Source organism: Tasmannia lanceolata, unplaced genomic scaffold (assembly GCF_043159265.1).
Source record: "Tasmannia lanceolata isolate RefF3 unplaced genomic scaffold, GAP_Taslan_0.1 ptg000008l, whole genome shotgun sequence".
In the NCBI taxonomy this organism is placed as follows: domain Eukaryota; kingdom Viridiplantae; phylum Streptophyta; class Magnoliopsida; order Canellales; family Winteraceae; genus Tasmannia; species Tasmannia lanceolata.
This window is the reverse complement of record NW_027518685.1, coordinates 4,378,268-4,401,711: the sequence shown is the minus strand read 5'-3', so window position 1 is coordinate 4,401,711 and position 23,444 is coordinate 4,378,268. Positions and strand designations below refer to the sequence as shown.

The 23,444-nt window shown below is 40.1% G+C and overlaps 1 protein-coding gene across 2 annotated transcripts; it reads right to left on the bottom strand.

Annotated features, from left to right (window-relative positions):
• Positions 1–5,451: 5,451 nt before the first annotated feature.
• Positions 5,452–20,330, bottom strand: LOC143884019 (cysteine-rich receptor-like protein kinase 25). Of its 2 annotated transcripts, none has more exons than XM_077387371.1 (8): positions 19,303–20,330; positions 17,023–17,295; positions 7,638–7,781; positions 7,354–7,556; positions 7,038–7,248; positions 6,695–6,932; positions 6,283–6,433; positions 5,452–6,174 (listed from the first exon to the last, which is right to left on the bottom strand). In XM_077387371.1, exons 1-8 carry the CDS (start codon positions 20,096–20,098, stop codon positions 5,863–5,865), a joined length of 2,328 nt encoding a protein of 775 aa, XP_077243486.1. In that variant the 5' UTR covers positions 20,099–20,330; the 3' UTR covers positions 5,452–5,862. The 2 variants fall into 2 exon arrangements, with proteins under 2 accessions (XP_077243486.1, XP_077243487.1); XM_077387372.1 differs by having other exon boundaries at positions 7,038–7,227.
• Positions 20,331–23,444: the final 3,114 nt, after the last annotated feature.

Sequence of the window (23,444 nt, the reverse complement as noted above, 5' to 3'; positions counted from 1 at the left end):
GTTTTTGTCTATAACGTGCAACATGGTTGTGAAGGTGCCTCTCTCTCTCTATTTGTATTACCACTCACACTGAGTTGCAGTCCAAATGTAGATAATCGATACAAGAAGAAACAATAGTTTAATATTTCTGACTTGTTCAAATGAGTTAAAGAAAAGAAAGAGAGATATCATTAGTCGGCTGTGCAGTTCGAACTCTCCATGTAATTTATTCACAAGGAGCTTGAATTTGTTATCCACTTCTTTTATCTAAGCGCAAGCTAATTCCTTCTAAAATAACAGCCGTATGAAAAATGCCCACTTTGGATTCTCTTTTTGTCGTATGAATGATGTTGTTGGCAGGGATTTGCTCGTTTGGGCATGGCATTCGTGTTTGTATGTATTTGCATTTAACTGCCAATCCATGTCCAAATGCAAGACCGTCAATGCAGTGGAATTGTTCTGAGCTTGAATCGACCGCAGGTTATTCCCCAAGTGGACTATTAGGATCTTATACTTGTTTTAACTCTATTGGAATTTATGTCTTTTCTTGATAATGGAAATTCTCACTTTAATATACTATTTTCACTATAAATAATAACACGAATGCCATTACTAAAACTTGGGAGCCTAAATAGCATTTTCCCTCTCTATTGGTCATCAATAGCTGCAATCCTCCCCTATTTGTTTACGATTTTCAGAACCGATTGCGAGTCCAGAACTAATTATTTCAATCGGTTTGAGAACTAACTATTGGAAATAATTAGTTCTGGACTCGCAATCGGTTTGACCCAAATTTACGTTCAATTTTGAGTCCAGTAATTAGTTTTGGAGACACAATCGGTTCTGAGTTAAATTTTCATTCAATTTTGAGCCTAATAATCAGTTTTGACTCACAATTGGTTTTCAAAATCCAACTTGTCTATTGGATTATGCCTACGGGTTGAGTTGGGTTGGGCTGGGCTTGGGTTCACCTAGGGCCAAAAGAAAAATACAAGAAAAAAACATACACCTAAGAAAATCATGATAAAACAGAGGATGGAGGTCGGGTCGATTTGCCAAGGCCTCAACCCTAACCCAACGTGGAATTAAATCCGGTTGGCTTTTTCCATCCCTAACCCATCCCAACTCGAGCCAAAATTGGGTTGAACCCGTCGGATTCCGGTTGAGCCCGACCCAAGTTGCACCCTCTTTTGGTTTGACTAACAATTGACAGTCTTCAGATTTGGGAAAAGAGAAAAAAATTTGAAGTCGCCACCCACATCTTTTGACTAACAATCCGTTGAGACGGTGTGTTTGCTTGCACAAAAGCTAGGATGGCTCAAGGGTTTTTCTTGGCATTTGGGTGCCACATCAGCAAATTAATCACGTTGTTTGGTTCCCAATATAGCATCGACATCCCAGGATACTCTAGGGATGTCTCATGGCTAATAATTGCATGTGGAGATGTGTCAACCTTGTCCCCTCCCAAATATATTGGAGCCAAATTCCACAAAAGGGTGGAATTTTGCTTGGATTTCTTGGGAATGATGCTCTCTATGTATATTGGTAATGACACCCCTTACTACTACTCTAAGATGTTGACTACCAAACACTACTTACTTAGGGTTGGGCTTCTAGCTCAATGGTTGATGATTTGTTTCTCAATCTTGAGGTCACAGGTTTGATCCCTGCCTACCAACCAAAAAAAAACACAGCTTACCACCAAAAGATTTCAAGCAAATCCAATGTTTGTCGCCTCCCTTTTGACTACTTATTCCACTACTCTTCCGGTCTAGGCCGCACAACCAACTGGATATATGGGATCACAACACTTGTGTTGCACCCCTTGCTTTTCTAGGGCCCAAACGTACCCAAGTGAGCCGCAACACTTGGTGTTGCAACCTTGCTTCCTAGGGTTAAAACCCCAAATGGGTTGCAGCACTTGTGTTGCATCCTTGCTTTCTAGGACTGGGCCCTTACATAGGGCCAACTACCCATATGGGCCGGTTGCTTTTTGGGCACGCGTATTTACACGTGGGCCCACTGTATTATGCTAAAATACTGGTGCTTACTATAAAAACTGGTTATGAACAATTTGTTTGGGGAAGTTATAAATCCGCCCCTTTTGACTACTTCGGACACTCAACATCAGCGTACGTGGCAATCAACCCCAATGAATCCTTCTGACATGAAGTACATCAGCCATCTGCAGTCGTTGATACACTGTTGTTGAGTGTCCCAAGTAATCAAAAGGGGTGGATATATATCACTTCCCTTTGGCCTCCTATAGTGTAAAAAGAGCAGTAAAAAGAGGAATAAAAACGACACTGGAGTACGGTGTCCCGAGACAAAAAGGGCGATATATCTATAGACCTGGCAAACGGGTGGGCCGGGTCGGGTTTCACGCAACCTGTACGGGTCTGGGTGGTACGGGCCGTCACAAATAACCTGTAATCTTACAGGTCACTATTTTGGGAACCCAGCCCCACCCATATGGGCCGGGTGGACCTGCGGTTCACCCAGTTAAATTTGGTAAAGACACTCTCAAAATACGACCATGATCGTTGGTTTTATTATGTTGGCGAGGGTTTTGAATTCATTCCTGGTGAGGTATTCGTATCTGTATGGAAGTGATGCTAGGGTTTGCTCGTGCTTGGCAGAGCTTGGAGTAGGCTTGACACGCAAGCTAGGGTTTCATTAGGTAACCATGCAGTTTTAATTTTTATTTGATTTTTTTCCCTAGTTTGAGTTTTAATAATGGTTAGGAATGAGTACCGAATAAGCGTAGGAATGATTCTATAAGACTAGTCTCATTCACACATTACAGCAGGTTAGCAAATCATGCAGACAGAGGCAAGTCTGTGAAGAAGAAGAAGAAGAAGAAGAAGAAGAAGAAGAAGAGCACAGTCTCATTCAGAGAAATCCTTGAATTCACAAGGAAAGAAAAGCAAGATCTGAAAAAACGAATATGAGGAACATGTTCCTCTTATTTGTTTATAAAACCAATTGCTTGAATCCTAACAAAACTAGACTGCTTAAATCCTAACCCAACTACTTGTAATAGATACTAAAACCTAAATAAGACTACTGAAGAGACTGAAACTTCTAACTACTTGAACCCAAACATAGTCACTAAATCTAAGTGTCCTCCTACATACGATTGGAGGCTGGTAATGTATGAAAATACTCTTCATATTGTAAATGAAAGAGTATTTATTAGGGTATTTTTGTCATATAAAATCCCTAATCAAAACTATTTCCCCTTCTTATCAAACGAAGGAAGTCTCTTAGTCGACTCCCCTGTTTTTTTTGAATGGCAAAAAATTCATTAGAATAAAATGGAAAACCAAAAAACCGAAAAGGGCGAGGCCAATACAGAGAAGTAAAAGAATGTACAAATGCTACAAAGGATAAATAAAATCTAAAAGATTCTCTCAAGGAGGCAAATGGTCATAAATGACAAATGTTTCATCAAAATGTCTGATCCCTCCACCAAATCTCGAATCTCATCAAACCAATGGGTAAATCTCCATGGGATGTCGTGGGATCCCCTAAGCCATTTTATGACATTGAGGGAATCCCCCTCAATTACTAGGTATCATTTAGGAAGGGTCAATTAATCGGAGTCCCTGCAGCAAAGCTCTAACTTCTGCCTCTTTTGAATCTGTGATACAAATAGGTCCTGAAAGGCCCATAAAGTGTTCCCATGCTTGTTTTTTTTAAAAACGCCTTCCATACTAGCTGGTCCTGGATTTCAAAAGCTAGACCTGTCAAAGTTGAGCTTTAGGAATCCAGGAGGGGGATCCCAATCTCATATGGTTCGTAGACATCCGTTGTGGACTTATTCTAGGTAGCTTCGCACTCAGGGAGCCCCGTAGGGATCTTTTTTTTATTGTTCTTAGGGTTATTTATTATTCATAGGGATATTTTGGGGATTATTTGGTATTATTATGGTTATTTTAGTCCTTTTTTTGCTTCTTAGGGTATTTTAGCCTTTTATGGATTTTTGGATGCCTATTTATAGGCCAATTTACAGATTTTTTGTTACTTTTGATGATTAATTGAAATTATTGTGTGAGTTCGTTTTCCCCTGGAGATATCTTTTTTCTTCTCTTCTATTTCTTCTTTTTTTTTCTTATTCTTTTCTCTCCCTGGTCTATATCAGTTTGGTATCAGAACAAAGGATCCAAGCATCCGAAGATCGAAGCATCACTTCTGATCAAGTCGCGAAATCAACATCAAACATCTATTTAGATCAGCCCAAACCATCCCATCTTTCCTTCAACTACTCACCTACACACGAATCACATCCCAAAACCCATTATAAACCTCAACCAAAAAACCCTTGTTGCTTCCTCACCCCCTTCAAACACTCTTCTTTCACCACTCAAAACTCATCTCCTCCACGACCATTAGAATTCCTTAATTCTATATAACATGGAAAATAAAAGCCTAGAAACTAAATAACATGGAAATAAATCTAATGGGCAAATATGCCTCTTATTGGGCCTACAATCCACATCAGCATTTGACATGACATGTACTCCGATTCTGATGTGACATTTTATTGTTTCTGCTCGGACATGGTTATACTCTATTATTGACCTGGTAATGAACATGAATATGAAATACTATGGTGTTGAATAACTCAGTATTTATTATTGAAACCAGTAGCATATAGTGTTACATTGCTAGTATATTGCTTACAAGCTTTTGCTTAAGTACAACTGTTGCATTTTTTTTCAGATACGTATTAGTGCATCAGCTAGAGGAGCTGATTTTTGGACTAATACTTGAGAGTTGAGACCCTACTTTAGAGGAAGTATGGGATATTTGTTTTTATTTTGCAAGTTGTACAGACACTAAACATGTATATAAGAGAGTTTCCTTTTATTTCCATCTGTCTTTAGTCGACTATGGATGTTTTGATCATTACCATGCTTATCTGGATTGGTTACATGTTCAAAGGCCTTGCACGCTTGTCGGGCTCACCTATTGAGCGTGCGGCGCCTGCCGCGTGCCCTGGGACGGATTTGGGCAGGGCGTGACAGCTGCCCCCGTGCATTGCATGGGGTTTTATACTAGTATGTATGTATGTATCTAATCGACCTACCAGATAAGTTAAATGGTACGTCGGCCAGAAAACACTGGGGCTCATGTGTGTGTGTACATATGTATATATATTGATAGCGATAAGGCTAAATCAGTGTGGGGAATATTAAAGAGATTATTTCAAGTAGACAGTGGGGACCATTAATAAGTTTATTTCAAGTAGATAATAAGCTAATGGCTCGAGAGGATCCGATGGACACGATCGGATGTTGTTGCTGTCTTCAATTCCTGTCCATTTTCATTAGGTCCTTTGGATCGGTTGGACCTTCTTGATCCATTGACAGCCATAAGAACCAGGGTTACCTAGGTGTTCAACCAGTGGGCCCTACTTGTGGGTTAGCCACATTACAATATTTCTCCAATCAATTGCCTTCAAACAAATGAATAAAGAAGGGATGATCAATAATCATATTCAATAGGAAATTCTACTCTTTTAATGCTTAGAATTGCACATAAGATTACATGATAATCCAAACCATCTAACCCACCTACCACTCGTCCAAAGGAAATGGTTAAGACAAGAATTCAGATCCCTGAATACAATACCGTTTTATCCTATCTGATTTCTGAAAGAGAAACTCGAAGATTTTGATTTAAAAATGCTTCAACGGTGTGTGACCTCATTGCAGGCACTTATTACATAGTAGCTCACATGATCGCATGCCGTATGATGTAAAAGGCATGCTCAATCACATGGAGTTACTTAAATAAGTGTTGGGATGTAACCCACAAATCAATTGTTAAGATCTGACCCCATCCAAAGGAAAGGATCAACCCCTTTGAACCGGTCGCTCACCGCGCCACGACACTAGAACCCGTTATCTCATTGATAGAACAAGTTTTAGAGCCTTCTGAAGATTGATGCATTACAATGCCTCCTCTTCCCACAGAAAATGATGGAGGTTGTGTAGGGTGTGGAAGGTTTATAGATTCACTTCCCAGCATGAGAACAACCGATGACATGGTAGGCCTAATTGCTGCATCTTCCTGAACACACAACAGCCCAATATGGATGCATCTCAATGCTTCACTTGTCAGACTTGTGTCGATCAATGCCACATCTATCAATTCTTGGCCTTTGGATTCCACCCACAGTCTCCATGCCTGTAATATTTATTTACATTACAGTAAGAGCTTTATTTAGCAAAAATGTTCTCTCCCAAAGTAACTAAATGGAAGATAGAATATAGCTATAGGTTAGGGAAAGTTTACGTATACGAGTAGGCTTTGAGCATGTTCGGAGAGATAGAAACCACTGGTCCTCTTCCCGCTTACAATCTCTAGAAGGAGAACTCCAAAGCTAAAAACATCAGACTTCACAGAAAATAGACCTTCCATAGCATACTCAGGAGCCATGTATCCACTGTCGAAGATCAAAATGAGGGTAGCAAGATTAGGGCATTAAATATTGAAAGATAAGAAGATATGAGCAATGCTTACATCATTCACGTAACAAGATCTGAACAATGGTAGCACCTTAGCTTTCTTTAGCCTTCCTTTTTTTGAATATTTTCTTTAGCCTTTTTTATTGATGTGCTTGGGTATTATTACATGTCATATCCATTTTTCAGTTGAAATCATTGGTCTTTTCACACGCAAATGCCTTAAAAAAGGAAAAGCTTACTATGTTCCTACAACTCTGTTTGTATTAGCTTGATTTTGGTTTCCGCCAAAAATCCTGGCCATGCCAAAGTCTGATATCTTGGGGTTCATGTCTTGGTCCAACAACACATTGCTGGCTTTGAGGTCTCTGTGAATGATTTTAAGTCGAGAGTCCTCATGAAGATAGAGTAGGCCCCGTGCTATTCCCTTAATAATATCAAATCGTATCTTCCAGTTTAGCTCTCCACGCCCGGTCCAGTCTGGTAAAGACCAATTTAACCATTTGCTTAGTTGGATTAGTTAATCACTCTGGCTTAAAGACAGACTGACATGTAAATCGCCTATTACAGTCAAATTCCACTCACCAAAGAGGAAGACATCAAGACTAGTGTTGGGCATATATTCATAGATAAGCAACTTTTCTTCTTCATGGATACACCAGCACAAGAGCCTCACAAGATTCCTATGTTGAAGTTTGGCGATTAGCATCACCTCATTTTTGAACTCCTCCAAACCCTGCTCTGATTTCCTCGAAAGCCTCTTAACTGCTATTTCCTGTCCATCAGGTAGTATACCCTGAAATAAGTTCCATGTCTTAGTTTTCAATTAGAGAGCCTATTTGGAGTAGGACTACTACTACCGGCTATATAACCATCCATTAGGTTAGAAAATGTATGTTACCTTGTAAACAGGACCAAAACCCCCTTCCCCAAGCTTATTTGCACTTGAGAAGTTGTCTGTAGCTACTTTCACAGTGTCAAAATCGATTAATGGCAATTCTTGAGTCGTTAAATCATTCCCTCCATGCATATTTAATTTCAGCAAATCTCTGCCTGTAGGAGGCCCCAAATGATGTAATGGTGCATGAATATTTTCCTTATTCCCTGCAAAGAAAAGCAGTAAATGTATAGAAGTTTTCAGTTTTAAAATGTTTCTATTGGCTACATCCTTTGTTACTAATTTACCTTTTTGCGGTCTCTTCCTTCGCCATAGATAACAGTAGACACAGAAACCCAAGAGAACTACCCCTAGTAATCCTCCTAGAGTACTGAAGATTACAACTCTTAATGGTTGTCTCCCTTTCCCTGTTGATGGTTGTCTTCCTTTCCCTGTAACAAGTATATAGAATGAACAAGCAAGAGTGGAGAAGGAACCAATCAGGAAACGATTTTCCAATCTTCAATAAGTTGCTCTATGTTTTTTAAGCATATATGCGTCCTATCTAAATAGTTGAAAATAACAAAACTATCTATGCTACTTTCCTATCTTTTCTTAACCAATAACAAAGAGATAAACTCAAACTACCTAAGATAAGCAAACTCATTCTACCCAAGATGCAGCATGTGTACAAATAGATAAGATGTCATGTAAGATAAGCAATACATTTAACATTCCCTGCTTTCAGAATCAAACATTTTGCCAATTCGATTGTGAATAATCCACATAAACTGCATCATCTCTTTCATTTTTTCAAATCAATGTCTATTGATTTGATGATTCCCTGCTTTCAGAATCAAGCATTAATGTCTATTGTCTAATTCTTACTGATTTGACAATTCTAGATGACCAATAAAAACTTGGTTTTATTTTTTCTCAAATTCTATCCCACATATATTCCTATGCTCTCCTACAATGTGAGCCCCAAGAGTCTCTGGATAACTTAGCTAGGGGTTCTAACTTCTTCGAAGGACAAACTAAGGTTTTCATCATGTGAAAAGTGCACACCTATGTTCGGATGAACTTATTATGCTAGAATTAAAATTAGAAGTCTATATGAAGTCTCGATTGTAGACATTTTGGGTATCTGGTACTTGGAAATTTTCACCTATACGTGGAAGCTCCTTGATTGCTAACTGTATTCGTAGTCACTTTATGTTAAGAATCAGATAAATCTTGGGCAGTGATAAATCGACCCCCAAATATCTTAAATCGACTCCCTATGTGTCTTTCTCTCTCCTCTGGGTTAGAGAGAGAAAGAGGAGAGAGATAGACACATAGGGGGTCGATTTAAGATATATGGGGGTCGATTTATCACTCCCCTAAATCTTTTGTGTTGTCGAATTTTTATATTTGCTAAATTTCTTCCTTGTGTATTTATTGAACAATATCGTTTAACAAGGGACTCCTAAAGGATACCAGATGATAGGTTTGGACATGGAGGTGTGACCAGAGAAGCAGGATTCGTACCTGGAGTTGGGGATTCGCGAATCCCCGAATCGCGAATCCGAACCGTGATTCGATTCGAATCCCCGATTCCCACTTTATAGGAACCCCGATTGCTAGGCGATTCCCTGCGAATCCCCATCGAATCCCAACTCCCCAGCGACTCTCAGCGATTCCCCGGCGAATCCCCGTCGACTCTCTGGCAAACCCACGATTCCCGCTTCCAACCATCCCAGGAGCCTTCGATTCCCGCTTTCGAATCCCGAATCGAATCCCGCTTTCGATTCCCGCCTTGGCAACCTTGGGTGTGACAGTATGTAGCGACATAGTAAATCAAAAGAGTAAATTCAATGAAGGCGTACGGTTTAGAGTTTACTTCGGGGAGAGGATTAAGTTTTGGGAGGATAAGTGGTGTGGAGAGACCTCTTTAACAATATTATTTCCTGATTTGTTTGCAGTGGTAGTGCATCAGGAGGCATGGGTGAAGGATTGCTTTGAGCGAGGGGAGGGTGGGATATTGTGGAAAATTAATTTTAGGAGGAATATTTTTGATAGGGAGATGGAGTGGGTAGCAAGATTATTGGAATTGCTATCGTCCTGCTACATGAAGAACTCTTGTGTGGAGAAAAGGGTTTGGATCTAGTGCTGTTCTGGGTCTTTTAGCATCAAAATCATTCTAGAACCTGGTTGCATCCAATCCTGCAGCTTCGCTAGTGGCTAGAGTGTGCAACATGCAAGCTTCTACTAGGGTATGTGCCTGCATGGACGGCGATTCTAGACAAAATCCTTATAGTGGATCACCTTTGAGATCGACAAATGTAGACCATTGACCATTGTACACTTTGTGTGGAGGCGAGTGAGACAGTGGATCACATGTTCCTGCACTGCATAATAGCTAGGTATATGTGGAATAAAATCCTAAACAGATTCGGTATATCATGGGTGTTTCCCTCTAAGTTTTCAGATATCTTGGAAAGCTGGCCTTATGCTCCTTGGCGAAAATGAGGTAAAATATTATGGAAGGTGATATTATTGACCACCATTTGGGTGCTATGGAAGGAGAGGAATGCCAGGGTGTTTATAGGCTTAGTAAAAACACCTCAATAACTTTTCATTAACGTGATTGCCTTGACCATCTCTTGGGTTAGGGCCCTGCCCAGTTTCTGATTTGTCTTGACATATGATTTATTGCTAGGTTGGTCCGAGGTATACACCAGCAGTGAGCAGAGGTTGTTCATTTCGCAATCATGGGATTCTCCTTGTCGTGGACATTTTAAGTTGAACTTTAACGATTCACGCTTCAGAAACCACGAGCTGGCTGGATTAGGTGGTCTTCTTCTAGATCACAATGGTGCAACGATATGGTCTTTCTCAGGCCCCATTAGGATTGCAGATTCCATTGAGGTGAAGATCAGAACGGTTCATCAACGAGTTAGGATGATTGAGCCTAGCATTCTGGGTTAGGTTACTATGAAAGGCGACTCCCTGAATGTTATTAAATGGGTGAAGGTAGTCTCTCCCATCCGTGGTGGTTTACACAATAGATTGATGAGATTTTTTATCTTATGGTCCGATCTTCAATCCTCTTTCATCATGTAAGAAGATCGGCGAATAGTGAGGCCGATAGGTTAGCTAGGGATGGAACCTCTAGGACGGCCTTGGAAATCTTTGATTTTCTTCCCCCCTTGATGGGTCTCTGTCTTGTATTCTCTGCCTTTTTCCTATTTTGGTTGCCTTGTTCTTGATCATCTCAATCGCATGGGTTTCGTTTTTTAGTAGTATAATTCTTTGCCTTTCAAAAAAAAAAAAAACAATGGACTCATAATGCTCTCAATCATACTATCACGAACAAATAAATTTACATTTGGCCTAAGTTAATGTAGAGAATGTGAAAAACTTACCTGACATAGTTGTGTTAACGAATGGTGGAAGAGGATTCAAACCATGGACTTTTTGAGAAAGAGGAATTTGCCAATATGGATCATTGCGCCTTATGCATCGAAACGGAAGAAACAGATAGCCACCTCCTCATCCACTTCAAAGTTGCTAGGCAGGTGTGGAGTAAGCTTCTTTATCGATTAGGCATTCATTGGGTTTTTAATGAAAATCTCATGGAACTCCTACAAGATTAAAGGCATCACCATGGAAAAAGAAAGGAAAAATCTTGTGGAATACCTCCTCCTTGGCATCTATCTGGGTTTTTTGGAAGGAAAGAGATGCAAGGGTCTTCAAAGCGCACTCAAGGGACCCCGCTTTCTTATATATCAAAGTGATAGCCCTCACGATCCATTGGGTGAAATCTCTTACTTCCTTTAGATTCGTATCGGCTTATAGGCGGAGGGAAGTATGTTGGAGCTTGGAGATTAAACAAAAAGTAGTTCAAAAATGGGAACCTCCTCCCCTCGGCTTACTTAAGTTAAACTTTGATGAATCGAGTTTGGGGAATCTGGGCCCATCAGGAATAGGAGGCGTGGTAAGAAATGCTCAAGGGGATGTAGTGTGGGCATTTTTGGATCCCATTGGTGAAGTGGATGCCACTGAAGCAGAGGTTCGTGCGGCTTATCAGGGACTGAAACTTATGGTGGAGAACAAAATAGATAAGGCGGCAGTAGAGGGGGCTCTCTCAATGTTATCAAGTGGCTAAAAAGGAATCAAATCCATCCGTGGTGATTCAATAGGCTTTTTGATGAGATGTTCAATTGGTCGAGAAATTCAGAGTTTGTATTCATGCATGTTCGTTGGTCGGCCAATGAAGTGGATGATCGTCTTGCAAGGGAAGGAGTGCAGAAATAGTCCCTTGCTTTGTTTAACTCACTTTTTCCCTGAATCCTGTCTGTTGTTTGTTTTTTTAGCCCATTGGGTGTTTTTTCTTAGTGTACCTTTGACCATCTCGGTTTTCTTATCAATGAAATGGTGATCATTCAAAAAGAAAAGAAAAAGAAGAGAGCTTATGGTGGAAGAGGATGATAAGAAGGGAAATGGATGAGTGGCTGCTCTTGATCCAGCCGAGTTATCGATTCAATAAGACTTGTACCTATAATTTCAACTCGACCAATGACTTCTTCCCTAATATGCTTCACATGATTTTTGGATTTTAGAGGGTGCACAGCTTAAGCATATGTTCCAATGATATGGGATACATTTTACAAGGCGATTCATTTCTTTGAATGGAGAAAATGATACAGCTTATACCCATAGTTTTGAAACTCCCCCACGTCATCGTGGACTCCCCCGAGTCGACTCCCTTTTACATTGGCTGTGTTCCGCATTTTGCCTTAGGGAGTCAATAAAAACTCCTTTGACACTCCCGAATTATGACCGCGTCGACCGAGTACTCTACCATGTCGTGTCGAGTCGACTAGGATTTTCTTTGGCCGCGCTGCATCCGCATTTTTAAACACGGGTCGTTTCTGCGAAGGGGAGTTGTAGGATGTTAAGCACAACTACTCAAGATGCACTGATGCCAGTTTGAGAACTTAGTGAGATGATCATTTATCAATGAGTGGATCACTTTGTGTGGGTGAGTGGGCTGTGGGGGGCGGGGGATTCGTGGGGCTCCGAGAACAAACACACACACACACACACACACACACACACACACACACACACACACATATATATATATATATATATATATATATATATATATATATATATAGAGAGAGAGAGAGAGAGAGAGAGAGAGAGAGAGAGAGAGAGAGAGAGAGAGGAAAGTGTTGGTGCGCTCGAGCGCACCAAGCTTATGGTGTGCTCGAGTGCCCAATCACATGGGTCCCACATTTTTTGTGGTGATCCAAACCATTCATTTGCAAGGCCCTATCATAGATAGGGTGTGTACCACTAATCAAGCCCATTGAATCATCCTAACCCCTCCAAAAGTGGAGGGCAAAAATGGGCAGATTTGTGGACAAACAGTGTCTGTCCATTTTGACCTCCACAAGTGGATGGGTTAGGATGATCCTATGCAGCTGATTTTTGGTACACACCCCATCTATGTAACGGCCTTTCAAATGAATGCTTCGGATCATCCTAACAAAGTGGGCCCACATGTGACTGGGCACTCGAGCGTACCAACACTTTCCTCATATATATATATATATATATATATATATATATATATATATATATATATATATATATATATATATATATATATATATATAAATTGACATTCATTAACCACCGTTAGAACAAACAAACATATATAAGTGACTAGTATGACAACAAAGCTTGTACCATTGGCTTCTAGTTGCAGAGAGGTAGAGTGGTTAAGAAATTTTTTTATTGAACATTATAAATTAGTCCAAACTAATGCCACCTATATCCTTGCTTTGCAATAGTCAAGCTGTCCTATCTATAATCATGTCTATAATGATAGGTCTAGACATATAGAAATTAGACATAGCGAAACTTTAAAAAGAAAAAGAAAAATTAGACATAGCTTGTACTTATAGATTGTATAGTAATAGTTGATCTTGTGAGATCAAGCAGAACAAAAGGCCTTTACAAGAAACATGGTGTATAATACATCTATGGGAATGGGAGTGAAGCCTAATATCATATGATCAACAATGATGGGGCTTCAACTCAATGCTTGAAGAGATATCATGTCTTTAGTTCAACTAGTCCGAATACATCATATGAGGTGATTGATAGCACTAAAATATTGAAAATTATCATCCCAAGTGTAAGTAATATTTGTAATCAGTAATTATGCTTTAAGGGCCTGGGGCGGACCTGAAAATTTTATTAATTCTTAAAAGAGTAATGTATTGGTCTTGAGAAACCCATCAAGACAAGACGGGAGTCGAGACTTATATAAAACAGTTCCACACTAAACAAAAAGTTGAAATCTGATTGCAGAGAATCTATCGTCCTCAAATTGGGGAAAGCCACTCTATCACATCTTCTCGCTCCTCTTGCTGCTTTGGGAAGATCCCTCCATCTGTATTGTCTGTTATCTTGAATAAAACACCCCTCGGGCGAACCCTCCATCTGTAATGTCTGTTATCTTGAATAAAACACCCCTCGGGCCAAGTCATCGACCATACGTCTGCCTACTGATGAATGTGAGTCATGGTTGGAGGGAGATCCTTCATTAGCTCCTAAATCTCATTCCAAAAAATATTTTATTTTCCAAGGTATTTGGAACTTCGACTGGACCAATACTACTATAGAATTGTTGTTAGATTCAATAGAAATGTTGTACACATTTAGGGTTTTTTTTTTTAAAATAAAATAATCTGAGGCCATCTAGAAGGACCCTGCACTCTGCTTGCGTACTTGATTCAATCCCATAGTAGTGGGGAAATTCCTTAACCAAAATTAGCGATTTCATCTCTGATCAAGCCCTCCCAACCTGATCGCCCTGTGTTCCCATTGGCCGACTGTTGAGTTGGTATGCTCATGGTCTTGGGAGACACCGGTAAATCATCAAAACTCCTCGATCCTCAGCCGCTATGTCAGCAAGGTTGATCCAATTCAATATCTCCCAATCAGCCTTACTTATTTCTTGCTTACCTTTGGAGTGCTTGTATTAAGATCTTACCCAAATTTTAACCTTCCGCTCTATTAACCTATTTGAAGAGCGCTTTCTCAACATTCTTCCGTTACACCCTCGAGCCACATATCCCATGGAGTGAAGAGAGCTGTTGAGATCATCAACTTTGCTATTAGCTTATTGTTTCTCCTGTTGGCCGACCCGATCCAATTAATCTGTAATGAACATTTTGATTTCCACAATTGTCTACTTGAAATAATCTCATTAATGTCCCTCATATTGCTTTAGCTCAAATAATACTTCTTTATCTTTTGAGTTGTTCTGCCGGATCGGTCGCTCAAGATCTTTGGTCTCCACCCGGACCCGATGAAAAAAATGCTAGAAACATGTGAAGTGTATGGCTAACCCAATCACGAAAGTTTCATAAGGGGACTGGAGCAGGCTACCATGAGACAAAAGATCTTCTTTCTAAAGAGATTCGATTCGGAACTATTATATGTCCAAGGTCCAATATTGAAATCATTTTTGAAATTTTGAACCTCGAATTGTATCCCCATGGAAGAAATGTTTAAAAAGTCACCTAACTCGGAATCCCTTATCCTGCTAATAGAACTCGAAAAATTCTTGCCCAGCGGAAGCAGAGGCAAAGGGCTAGGACTGTCGGTCGCGATCCCGCGAGGGTGAGCTAACTCCAAAAACCCGTCTTAAACGGTGAGGTCCTCTCTATACACCGGAGCTCCTTCCCCCATTTAATCAATGTTATTAGTAACTTGTACAGTTCACACTCTTTGGCTCTACCCATAAATTAGAAGCTCAGAATTATGGGTGTATTCAATACTTCCAAATAAAGGGGGAATTGATCCATGGTCGATTCCGTAACATATAAATAGGAATTGCTAGCTGTACCTCGTGAAAAAAAAAAAAGAATTCTTTCTTGGAATTAGCCACTCCATTTCTTTTAGAAATAAATTAATAAGGATACCAATCGTTGTTCCAAATACTCCCCCCGTTTTATTTATTCCGAAAAGTTCAGGAATGAATATGTACGGAATAGAGAGATTCCACCCGCCCAAGTAAAGAACTGTTACAAATAATGAATGAAGTGAATTGGAATTGTAATCAGATACATCTGGAGTTTTTGAGAACCATTTGAATCAAGTAGTAATTCAAATGGTTCTAAAAAACTCACACTAATTTTCGTTATATATTGGAGATTGATGTTCCCATGTATTCTTCAAGTCCCTTCTTCAATTCGCTGTTAATGTGAATGAACCATAACTATGTAGTCCTATTCCTAATAGATTGACCCCAAAATAGCATATCCAAATTATAAGAAATCCGATAGAAGCTACAATTGCCGAATTAACACCTTGCACTAACCCTAGATCCTTCCCCTTGATAAATGAATCAATACTTTATACTCGAGCTACATCATGTACTATTTACAACCCCCAATTTTGGGGGGTCCTAGTAGAACAGAACAAACTATGTCGAGCCAAGAGCATCTTCATTGATATATAAAATGGTGGATGCAAGAATCCACAGCCGATCATGTCTTTCAAGTCGCACGTGGTATTTTTTCGATAAATGGTAAACTTAAGATGCTCCGGGATGGAAATGAGGGAATGTTTACAATACCTGGATTTAGTCAGATACAATTTGAGGGATTTTTTAGGTTCATTGATCAGGGCTTGACGGAAGAACTTCATAAGTTCCTTTCCAATATTTTTCTATTGGAGCTTCCCTCATTCCTTTTATCGAGCATAATGACGCGAATCGAGCTTTAATGAGTTCGAATATGCAGCGTCAAGCAGTTCCGCTCACCAATGAATGATCTGTAATAATTCGCAAATCTGGATCGGCTAATTGTTCTCTGATAGCACTTGCTCCAGTTCTTTCTATTTAGAATTCATGAAGAAAAGGTTCCATCAGATATAGTGAATTGATATCCCCAATTCCCGCAATGGCCAATACCAGGTATATAAGCAGTGATTTCAAATCCAGAGGTTAATCGTACTCTGGCAAGTCTATTTCACCGAGCCTCTCTCCGAGACAGTGCCCAGATCGTTACGCCTTTCGTACGGGTCGGAAGTCGGTTGATTAGGACAAAATTGTATCCCTTAGGAACCGCACACGCACCTTCACTGCTTATATACCTGGTATTGGCCATAATTTACAAGAACATTCTGTAGTCTTAGTAAGAGGAGGCGGACGATTTCAAAACGGACTCCTCATTCATTAGATAGAGAAAATCGCCAAGATTTCGTGATCCTCAGATCTTCATTATCTAAACGAACCCGGAACATACCATTTGGAAGTGATTCAGTAATTAAACCTTCATGAATCAATTTTTGTTCTTTCATTTCAGGTAACCCCCTTGAAGTATCAACTAATGGAGGGCTCCCATTTCGCTCGCCGCTACTACGGGAATCGCTTTTGCTTTCTTTTCCTCTGGCTACTTTCGCTATGAATAAATAGAAGACTCATAATGCTCGCAAAAAATAATGTGCTGAATCTGATAAATCTTGTGTCGTCGATTTGTGGCTTTTGTTGTTTGTGTTTCTACAGAATTTGCTAGCAATGGACTCATAATGCTCTCAATTACTCTATCATGAAAGATTTTGAAGACTGCAAATAAATGAATTTATGTTTGGAATAAATTAATGGAGAGAACTTCAAGAACTTACCAGCCGTAGTTGTGCTTGTTGATGGAGGAAGAGAATGGGGAGGAGGAGGAGGAAGAAGAAAATTGAGTGGTACTGATTCCTCATAGTAAAGGAACAACTCAGTTCTATTACATTTGCAGATAGGCCAACGGATGTTTTCAATGCTTTTGCATATGTAGCAGTCATAACGAGTGAGATGTGGGGCGCACTGTAAGAAGCAATTCTTTTCTTTGAGCGGATAATGCGGTACAGCACGTACCTGCGAGCAGCAGCTTGTAGTTGTAAGTTCAACACCTGCAGCATGATAATGATAAGTCCCACCACTCAAGAAAGCCTCCAAGTAATGCGCTTAACCCCCAAAGATGCAAAATACATGTTTTTGCTGAGGGAGCTGATACTAGTTCACCCCCTTTTACTGGTTGTCAACCGTACAAGTTTCGTGGGCCGCAACAACAAATGGTTTAGATCTTTAAAGAATGTGGACACTATAACAGTGTATTTTTTTAAAAAAAATAAAAATAAAAAATCACTTGAGCCCACTTTATTCAGTGATCCAAATCGTTCATTTGGTGCGACCCAACATAAATAGACCTTGCCTAACCAATCACCTCGCTGCGATGATGACAAGTCTTTGATCCGTAGAGATTTATATATTGTGTCATCGTATAAGATTGGATGGTTAGGATCATTCGATATAGATGATTTTTGGGGCACAACCTAGTTACATTGAGTCTCAACAAATGAACAGTTTGGATCTTCTATCAAAGCGGCCTGAGTGATTTTTTTAAAAAAGTACGCATTCCATGATGTCTGCATGTAGGTGCCATGTACGCCTCACTGTCTCTTGAGTGAAAAAATACGATGAAGCCCACCTTGAAATTCCATTCGAGGAAAGTAATAGGGCTGCACATTTAACCGCCTAAACCGATAAACCGAACCGAACCGGGCCTTTCGGTTTGGTTCGGTTCGGTTTTTAGTGGCATTGGTTCGGTTACGGTTTCGGTTTTCCATAAACCGTTTGGATCGGTTCGGTCACGGTCTAGGAAAAATTTAAACCGAACCGAACCGATGAACCGATGGTATTTTTGCCATTTTTTTTTAATAAATCATATATATATATATATATATATATATATATATATATATATATCAATTTTCTTTACTTGGCACACCCAAATCTAATGTATTTAACTGGAAAGAGAAGAGACCGACCAAAATGGGTGGTTCCAAGTGAATAAATGGGCGGAAATATAACACTAAAGACCAAAAGAATAACTTATTACACGCTGAAAACTGAAGTAAAATTTCGTCAAAATTATTTTTTCTTGTAATCCAAACAGGGCATAAAAGTAGCAACAATCCAACTCAAGGAAATCGGATAAACCGTGAACCAAACCGAACCGATCCGGTCAAGATCGGTTTGGTTCGGTTCGGTTTGACCCCCAAACGGTTCGGTTACGGTTTGGAAATTTTCCAAACCAATGGCATCGGTTCGGTTCAAGAAATCCCTCAAAACCGAACCGAACCGAACCATGTGCAGCCCTAGTAAGTAATGTTCTAATGTTTTTGTGACACCAAAGGTAGCTGTGGTGATTTTCAAGACTTATGGTATTGTGCATTGGGATGTGTGCTAGTGAAATATCCTGTCAATTACTGTTCAATAAAATTGGGGCCCAAGAAATGAATGGTTTGGATTATCCTATGAAGTGGGTCCCACCATATACTTTTTGAAAAATACTAGACTTGGTGTGAACATAGCATATAAAATATGAGTTTTTCATTTTTAGCTTACTTTTCAAGAAGTAAAAAAGGGCCCGCCTTGTTCAAAGATCCCAATCATGAGGCCCTGTTTTGTTTCAAGTGGGTGGCTCGGAGAGTAGTGGAATGAGAAGACAAGAGGGAGTAGACAGGCATGGAAGACGACTTGAATTTCCACTCACAGAATAGTGGAAAGAGTAGGGGGTCATTTACCAATATAGTTTAGTAGAGAGATAGGAAAGAGAGAAAGAAAATAAGATACAACCTTTTCTACTCTTCTTGTACACAAAAAATACCATTTCGGTAAAATTTGGTTTGAAGATGACAAAAGTAACCCACATGGGCGCCACTCACGGAAACAAGCAATGATGATGTCCCAAACATGTTTGGGAGTCTAATGAACCAAACATGGAATCGATATTCATTGGAAGTTCATTTGCATTGAAATTGCAATGAAAGCGGAAGCAGAGCGTTTGATCAACCAACAACCAAACAGGGTTACTAATTGAAAGTCTCAAGGTTAAGAGGACATGAAAATCTTACCTCTGGTAGTTTTGTTGACTGACGGAGGAAGAGCCGGTTCTGGTGCTGCATGTGCAGCCTCAAAGAAAGGGTAGATGTCGTATCTGAAATTACAACTGGGCCCTATAACTCTCACTCGTTGCTTCCCATCGCAGCACGTTGGAATTTCAGAGATTGCATCTTCTAAGCAAATTTTGCACTCATCTCTAGTTAAATTTTGGTCGCACTGCACAAGCCCGTATATTGTTTGAAGGCCTGTAGAGTTAACTTGTCCAGTCGCAAAATTTGGAGGTGAATAAGCTAACAGGGCTTGAGAGACTAGTCTAATCATCAAAATCGCTGACATATCACTAAACTGAGTTGGGTTTGAGACGCTCTGTGTATTCGACATATTAACCATTGGCAAATTGTCCGTAGGGACTATGGGTGCGTTGGAGTAGAGTAAATGACAGTAGTCGTAGAAAATAATTGCAGATTTGCTGTATGGGCATACTTGTATAATATTTTGACTCGCTGTGTCGACACAGCTCCGGCACCCGTCCGGGCTAACATCGCCTCTGCAGAGGACTCGAGCGAAGACTGTGTCTGGACTTTGCCCGATGGTGGTATTGTAGAATCCGGTGCCCATTGTGTTAGAGGAGAGAGAAGAGAGGAGGCGGAGGAGGTTGGTCACGTATGTGCTATTAGAGGTGTAATTACCTGTATCTAAGCAAAGTTTGTACAGAGGTGATTGGGCGGTTGTGTGGGTTGGGAACATGACGAGAAGAGAAGAAAGAATGAGCAATTGATACATCTTTGAAGGGAGAAAACACAACATCGTTTGTTGGAGAGGATTGGGGGCCTCAAGAGAGGAGAACGGTAGGTGGGTTTTGGGAGAAAGATGAACAGTGGTAGATGAACTCAGCTTTAAGTCGTCGGGTCAGTGGACTTTTTTGAGCTGGACTCCCTAATATCTTAAATTCACCCTCATATCTCGTCTCTCTTTCTATCTCTCTAAGCACTGCTCTATATGGGGGTCGATTTGTCCCTTGCTATGAATAAATATCCATTGCGTTTAGGGGTGGCAAAATTGGCCGAACCGAACCGGAACCGAGCCGAAACCGAACCGAAAATTCGGTTTCGGTTTGGTTAAACCAAACCGATTCAAATTTCGGTTTGGTTCGGCTTGGGTATCAAACCGAACCGAAACCGAATATTTGCAATTATTATGAGTAAAGGGTGGCAAAATTGGCGGAACCGAACCGAAACCGAACCGAAAATTCAGTTTTGGTTCGGTTTTGGTTTGGTAAAACCAAACCGATTCAAATTTCGGTTTGGGAACCGAAACCGAACCATTGCCACCCCTAATTGCGTTGGTTATAAAATCTTTCCTACGGGAGACAAACAGAGATCAGATACTAGGAGAAGCTCAGTCTATGAAAAGGGTATGAGATTCACGAATTGGGACGACCCAGATGATCTCAGCATGATCGGAGCCCTACATCTGAGGACCACCATCCTATGGATGCTCTAGATTTTCACGTCATGTCATCTCCACCCTAGATCATGCTATCTAGAGGAGTAGAGGGTGTGGATCATGTTAGTGTCATATGGGTCGGGCTGGGATCAGGACTTCTCATGCGTAGGCTTCTCATAGTATCTTTAACGAGTGAAAAATGTGAACAGTAAATAAAACACCCTCTCTATTTGCGTGGCAAGGCGCAGCCACGCGGTGTGGGCCTTTATAGTCAAGCCACCGTGAAAGAAAAGTAGAGATGGATTGGGGAGGAAAACGTAAGGTCTAATAAAGGACAGTGACTGTACCAAAGTTGTCTATTCTTGCCAGCTCATCCACATCATTTCACTTGATGGATTGGGGAGGAAAATGTAAGGTCTAATAAAGGACAGTGACTGTACTACAGTTGTCTATTCTTGCCAGCTCATCCACATCATTTCACTTGACGGATGTGCAATATTTGCTGTGCGATCTTTGATACCACTTGTTGGAACTCGGGGTAGAACTCACCCTTAGATGCTAGCTATTAAGGGGAGGGTGCCCAATCCTCATAATCCCATCCACATCCCTTCACTTCACCGATGTGAGATCTTTTGGTTTTGTGTGGAACCCCCAACAATTCTTTTGTAACAGATAAAAACAGTATGATTTGATGATATTTGGGAGAGTGATTCCTAGATTCTTTCGTGGAAGAGGACATAGAAATGTGATAGTGATTGTCACGCTTGGCTACCATGATTTCTTCTTCTTCTGGACTAGCTAATCGAATGGTGAGGGACAGTGGAAGAGGGATTAGCTAGATAGAGGGACTGAGTGAGGAGAGAGCAAGAAAAGCCTGAAAAACCCAGGAAACAAAAATTTCTATCAAAATCTGATTGACTTTTTCCTTAGTTTTTAGCCACTTCTCCCTTCAACCCATTCTTGGCATCTCAAGTCTCTCCTTATCCCATCCGTCCTACCACTCTCTTACCACTTGGAGATAACAATTTATCATGAAAAAAAATTCCTGGCTGCCAGACACCGGCCTATGCTTTGATGATATTTGAAAGAGTAATTCCTAGGACTAATGTAGATGGTCTGCTCCAATCTCCATTTTATATCTGAATCTTGGTACCCTAGACCTAGATGTGTAGGCCGTATTAGTCCGTTGGCCCAATAATAAAATCGCATCAATCAGATGATCTTTATTGTTTAATCAATTGCCTCTAAACACATGATTAAAGAAAGGATTATCAATGAATGCTCATTAGAATTGCCCAAAAGACTTCAGGATAAACTAGGTACAATCTAAACCACCAGCAAATGATCTTTATTGTTTAATTAATTGCCTCTAAACAAATGATTTAAGAAAGGATGATCAATGATCATATTCAATTGGAAATTCTACTGCTCTAATGCTTAGAACTGCCCAAAAGACAGGATAATCAGGAGAATGTGCCACCAGTCACTTATATGATCCACATGGTTAAGACAACTGAATTTGAAGAATAATGATTTTGGGCGTATTCTCATTATATCCAAATATTCTATGGCCTTTCTCTTGCCCTAACGCCCAGACTTTAGAAAACTGTAAGCCAGGAGATTATAGAGAATGGCATTTTTGGGAGGATGATCTTACAACCCTAGGTGACCTACAGATTTTCAATCCATATGGGAATACACCATTTTCAATCCATATGGGAATACACCATGTCCCGTGTTAATTCATTCATAGGGATAGTAGCAATTTGTACGAAAAGCGTGACATTTTTGCGTACGGTATTCTTGTACCTATGAAAATCACTATTTTTCCGTAGGGATGTATATAGGGATAGTATTAATTTGTACAAAAAGCATGACATTTTTACGTATGGTAGTACCTACAAAAATCACAAATTTTCCGTTGGGATATATTGAATTTTACCTAGCTAGTAAATAATTCCTCATGGATTTCTTTTTATGTTTCCATAGAGAAGATTTGTTTTACCCAGTAAAGCATGACATTTCTTGGTCGTGTTGAAGAAAGAGTAATATAAGAAGAAGAAGAAAACTAAAGAACCAGAGCCACACACATAAAGCAGATGAGAAAAAAAAAACGTTTTCTATTTGAATAGTATGAACGGTATGCCAAAAATAATTACACCACAAAGGCATACACCTGAGGAGAAGTGTCCTACACTGCTTGATGATCAGGACGAAGTTGCAGGAAGGCCGCGAAGATCTTCGCGTGTACGGAAACCCAACCCCAAGTGAATAGATGGATCATTCGCAGAAGAGAACGAGAGGGAGGAGGTTCTATGCAACATCTTCATCACCCATGCAATTGAAGAACCGACTTCATTGGAAGCTACACAAGAGATCGAGGAGTGGCAAGTCGCAATGCAAGAGGAAATTGCTGCCTCGATCAAGAATGAGACATTTAGCACAATACTCCATTACAAAAAAAAGGTAATGAATGCTATTTTTAACGTATTGTTAGCTGGAGACTTCCAAAATAAGTTTGTAGCATTGACGATGCTTCAGCTTTTACGACTAAATTTTGTACCATGATGCTGTAATATACTGTACACAACCACCATAGTCCATGTCATTTCCTATGCTCAATGTCTAGAAACTAAAAGACCATGGAAACTTTTCAGTATTTTCAGGCTATACCAATCCTATATCGTGGCATTTTAAGCTAAAGTCA

Excerpts from the sequence above, each read along its gene's own strand:
- LOC143884019 (XM_077387371.1), bottom strand. The coding sequence starts at position 20,098 with ATGTTGTGTTTTCTCCCTTCAAAGATGTATCAATTGCTCATTCTTTCT. Across the intron at positions 7,249-7,353 it reads GTTTTGGTCCTGTTTACAAG|GGTATACTACCTGATGGACA; the intron begins GTAACATACATT and ends AACTTATTTCAG. Across the intron at positions 6,175-6,282 it reads CTCAAAGCCTACTCGTATAC|GCATGGAGACTGTGGGTGGA; the intron begins GTAAACTTTCCC and ends TAAATATTACAG.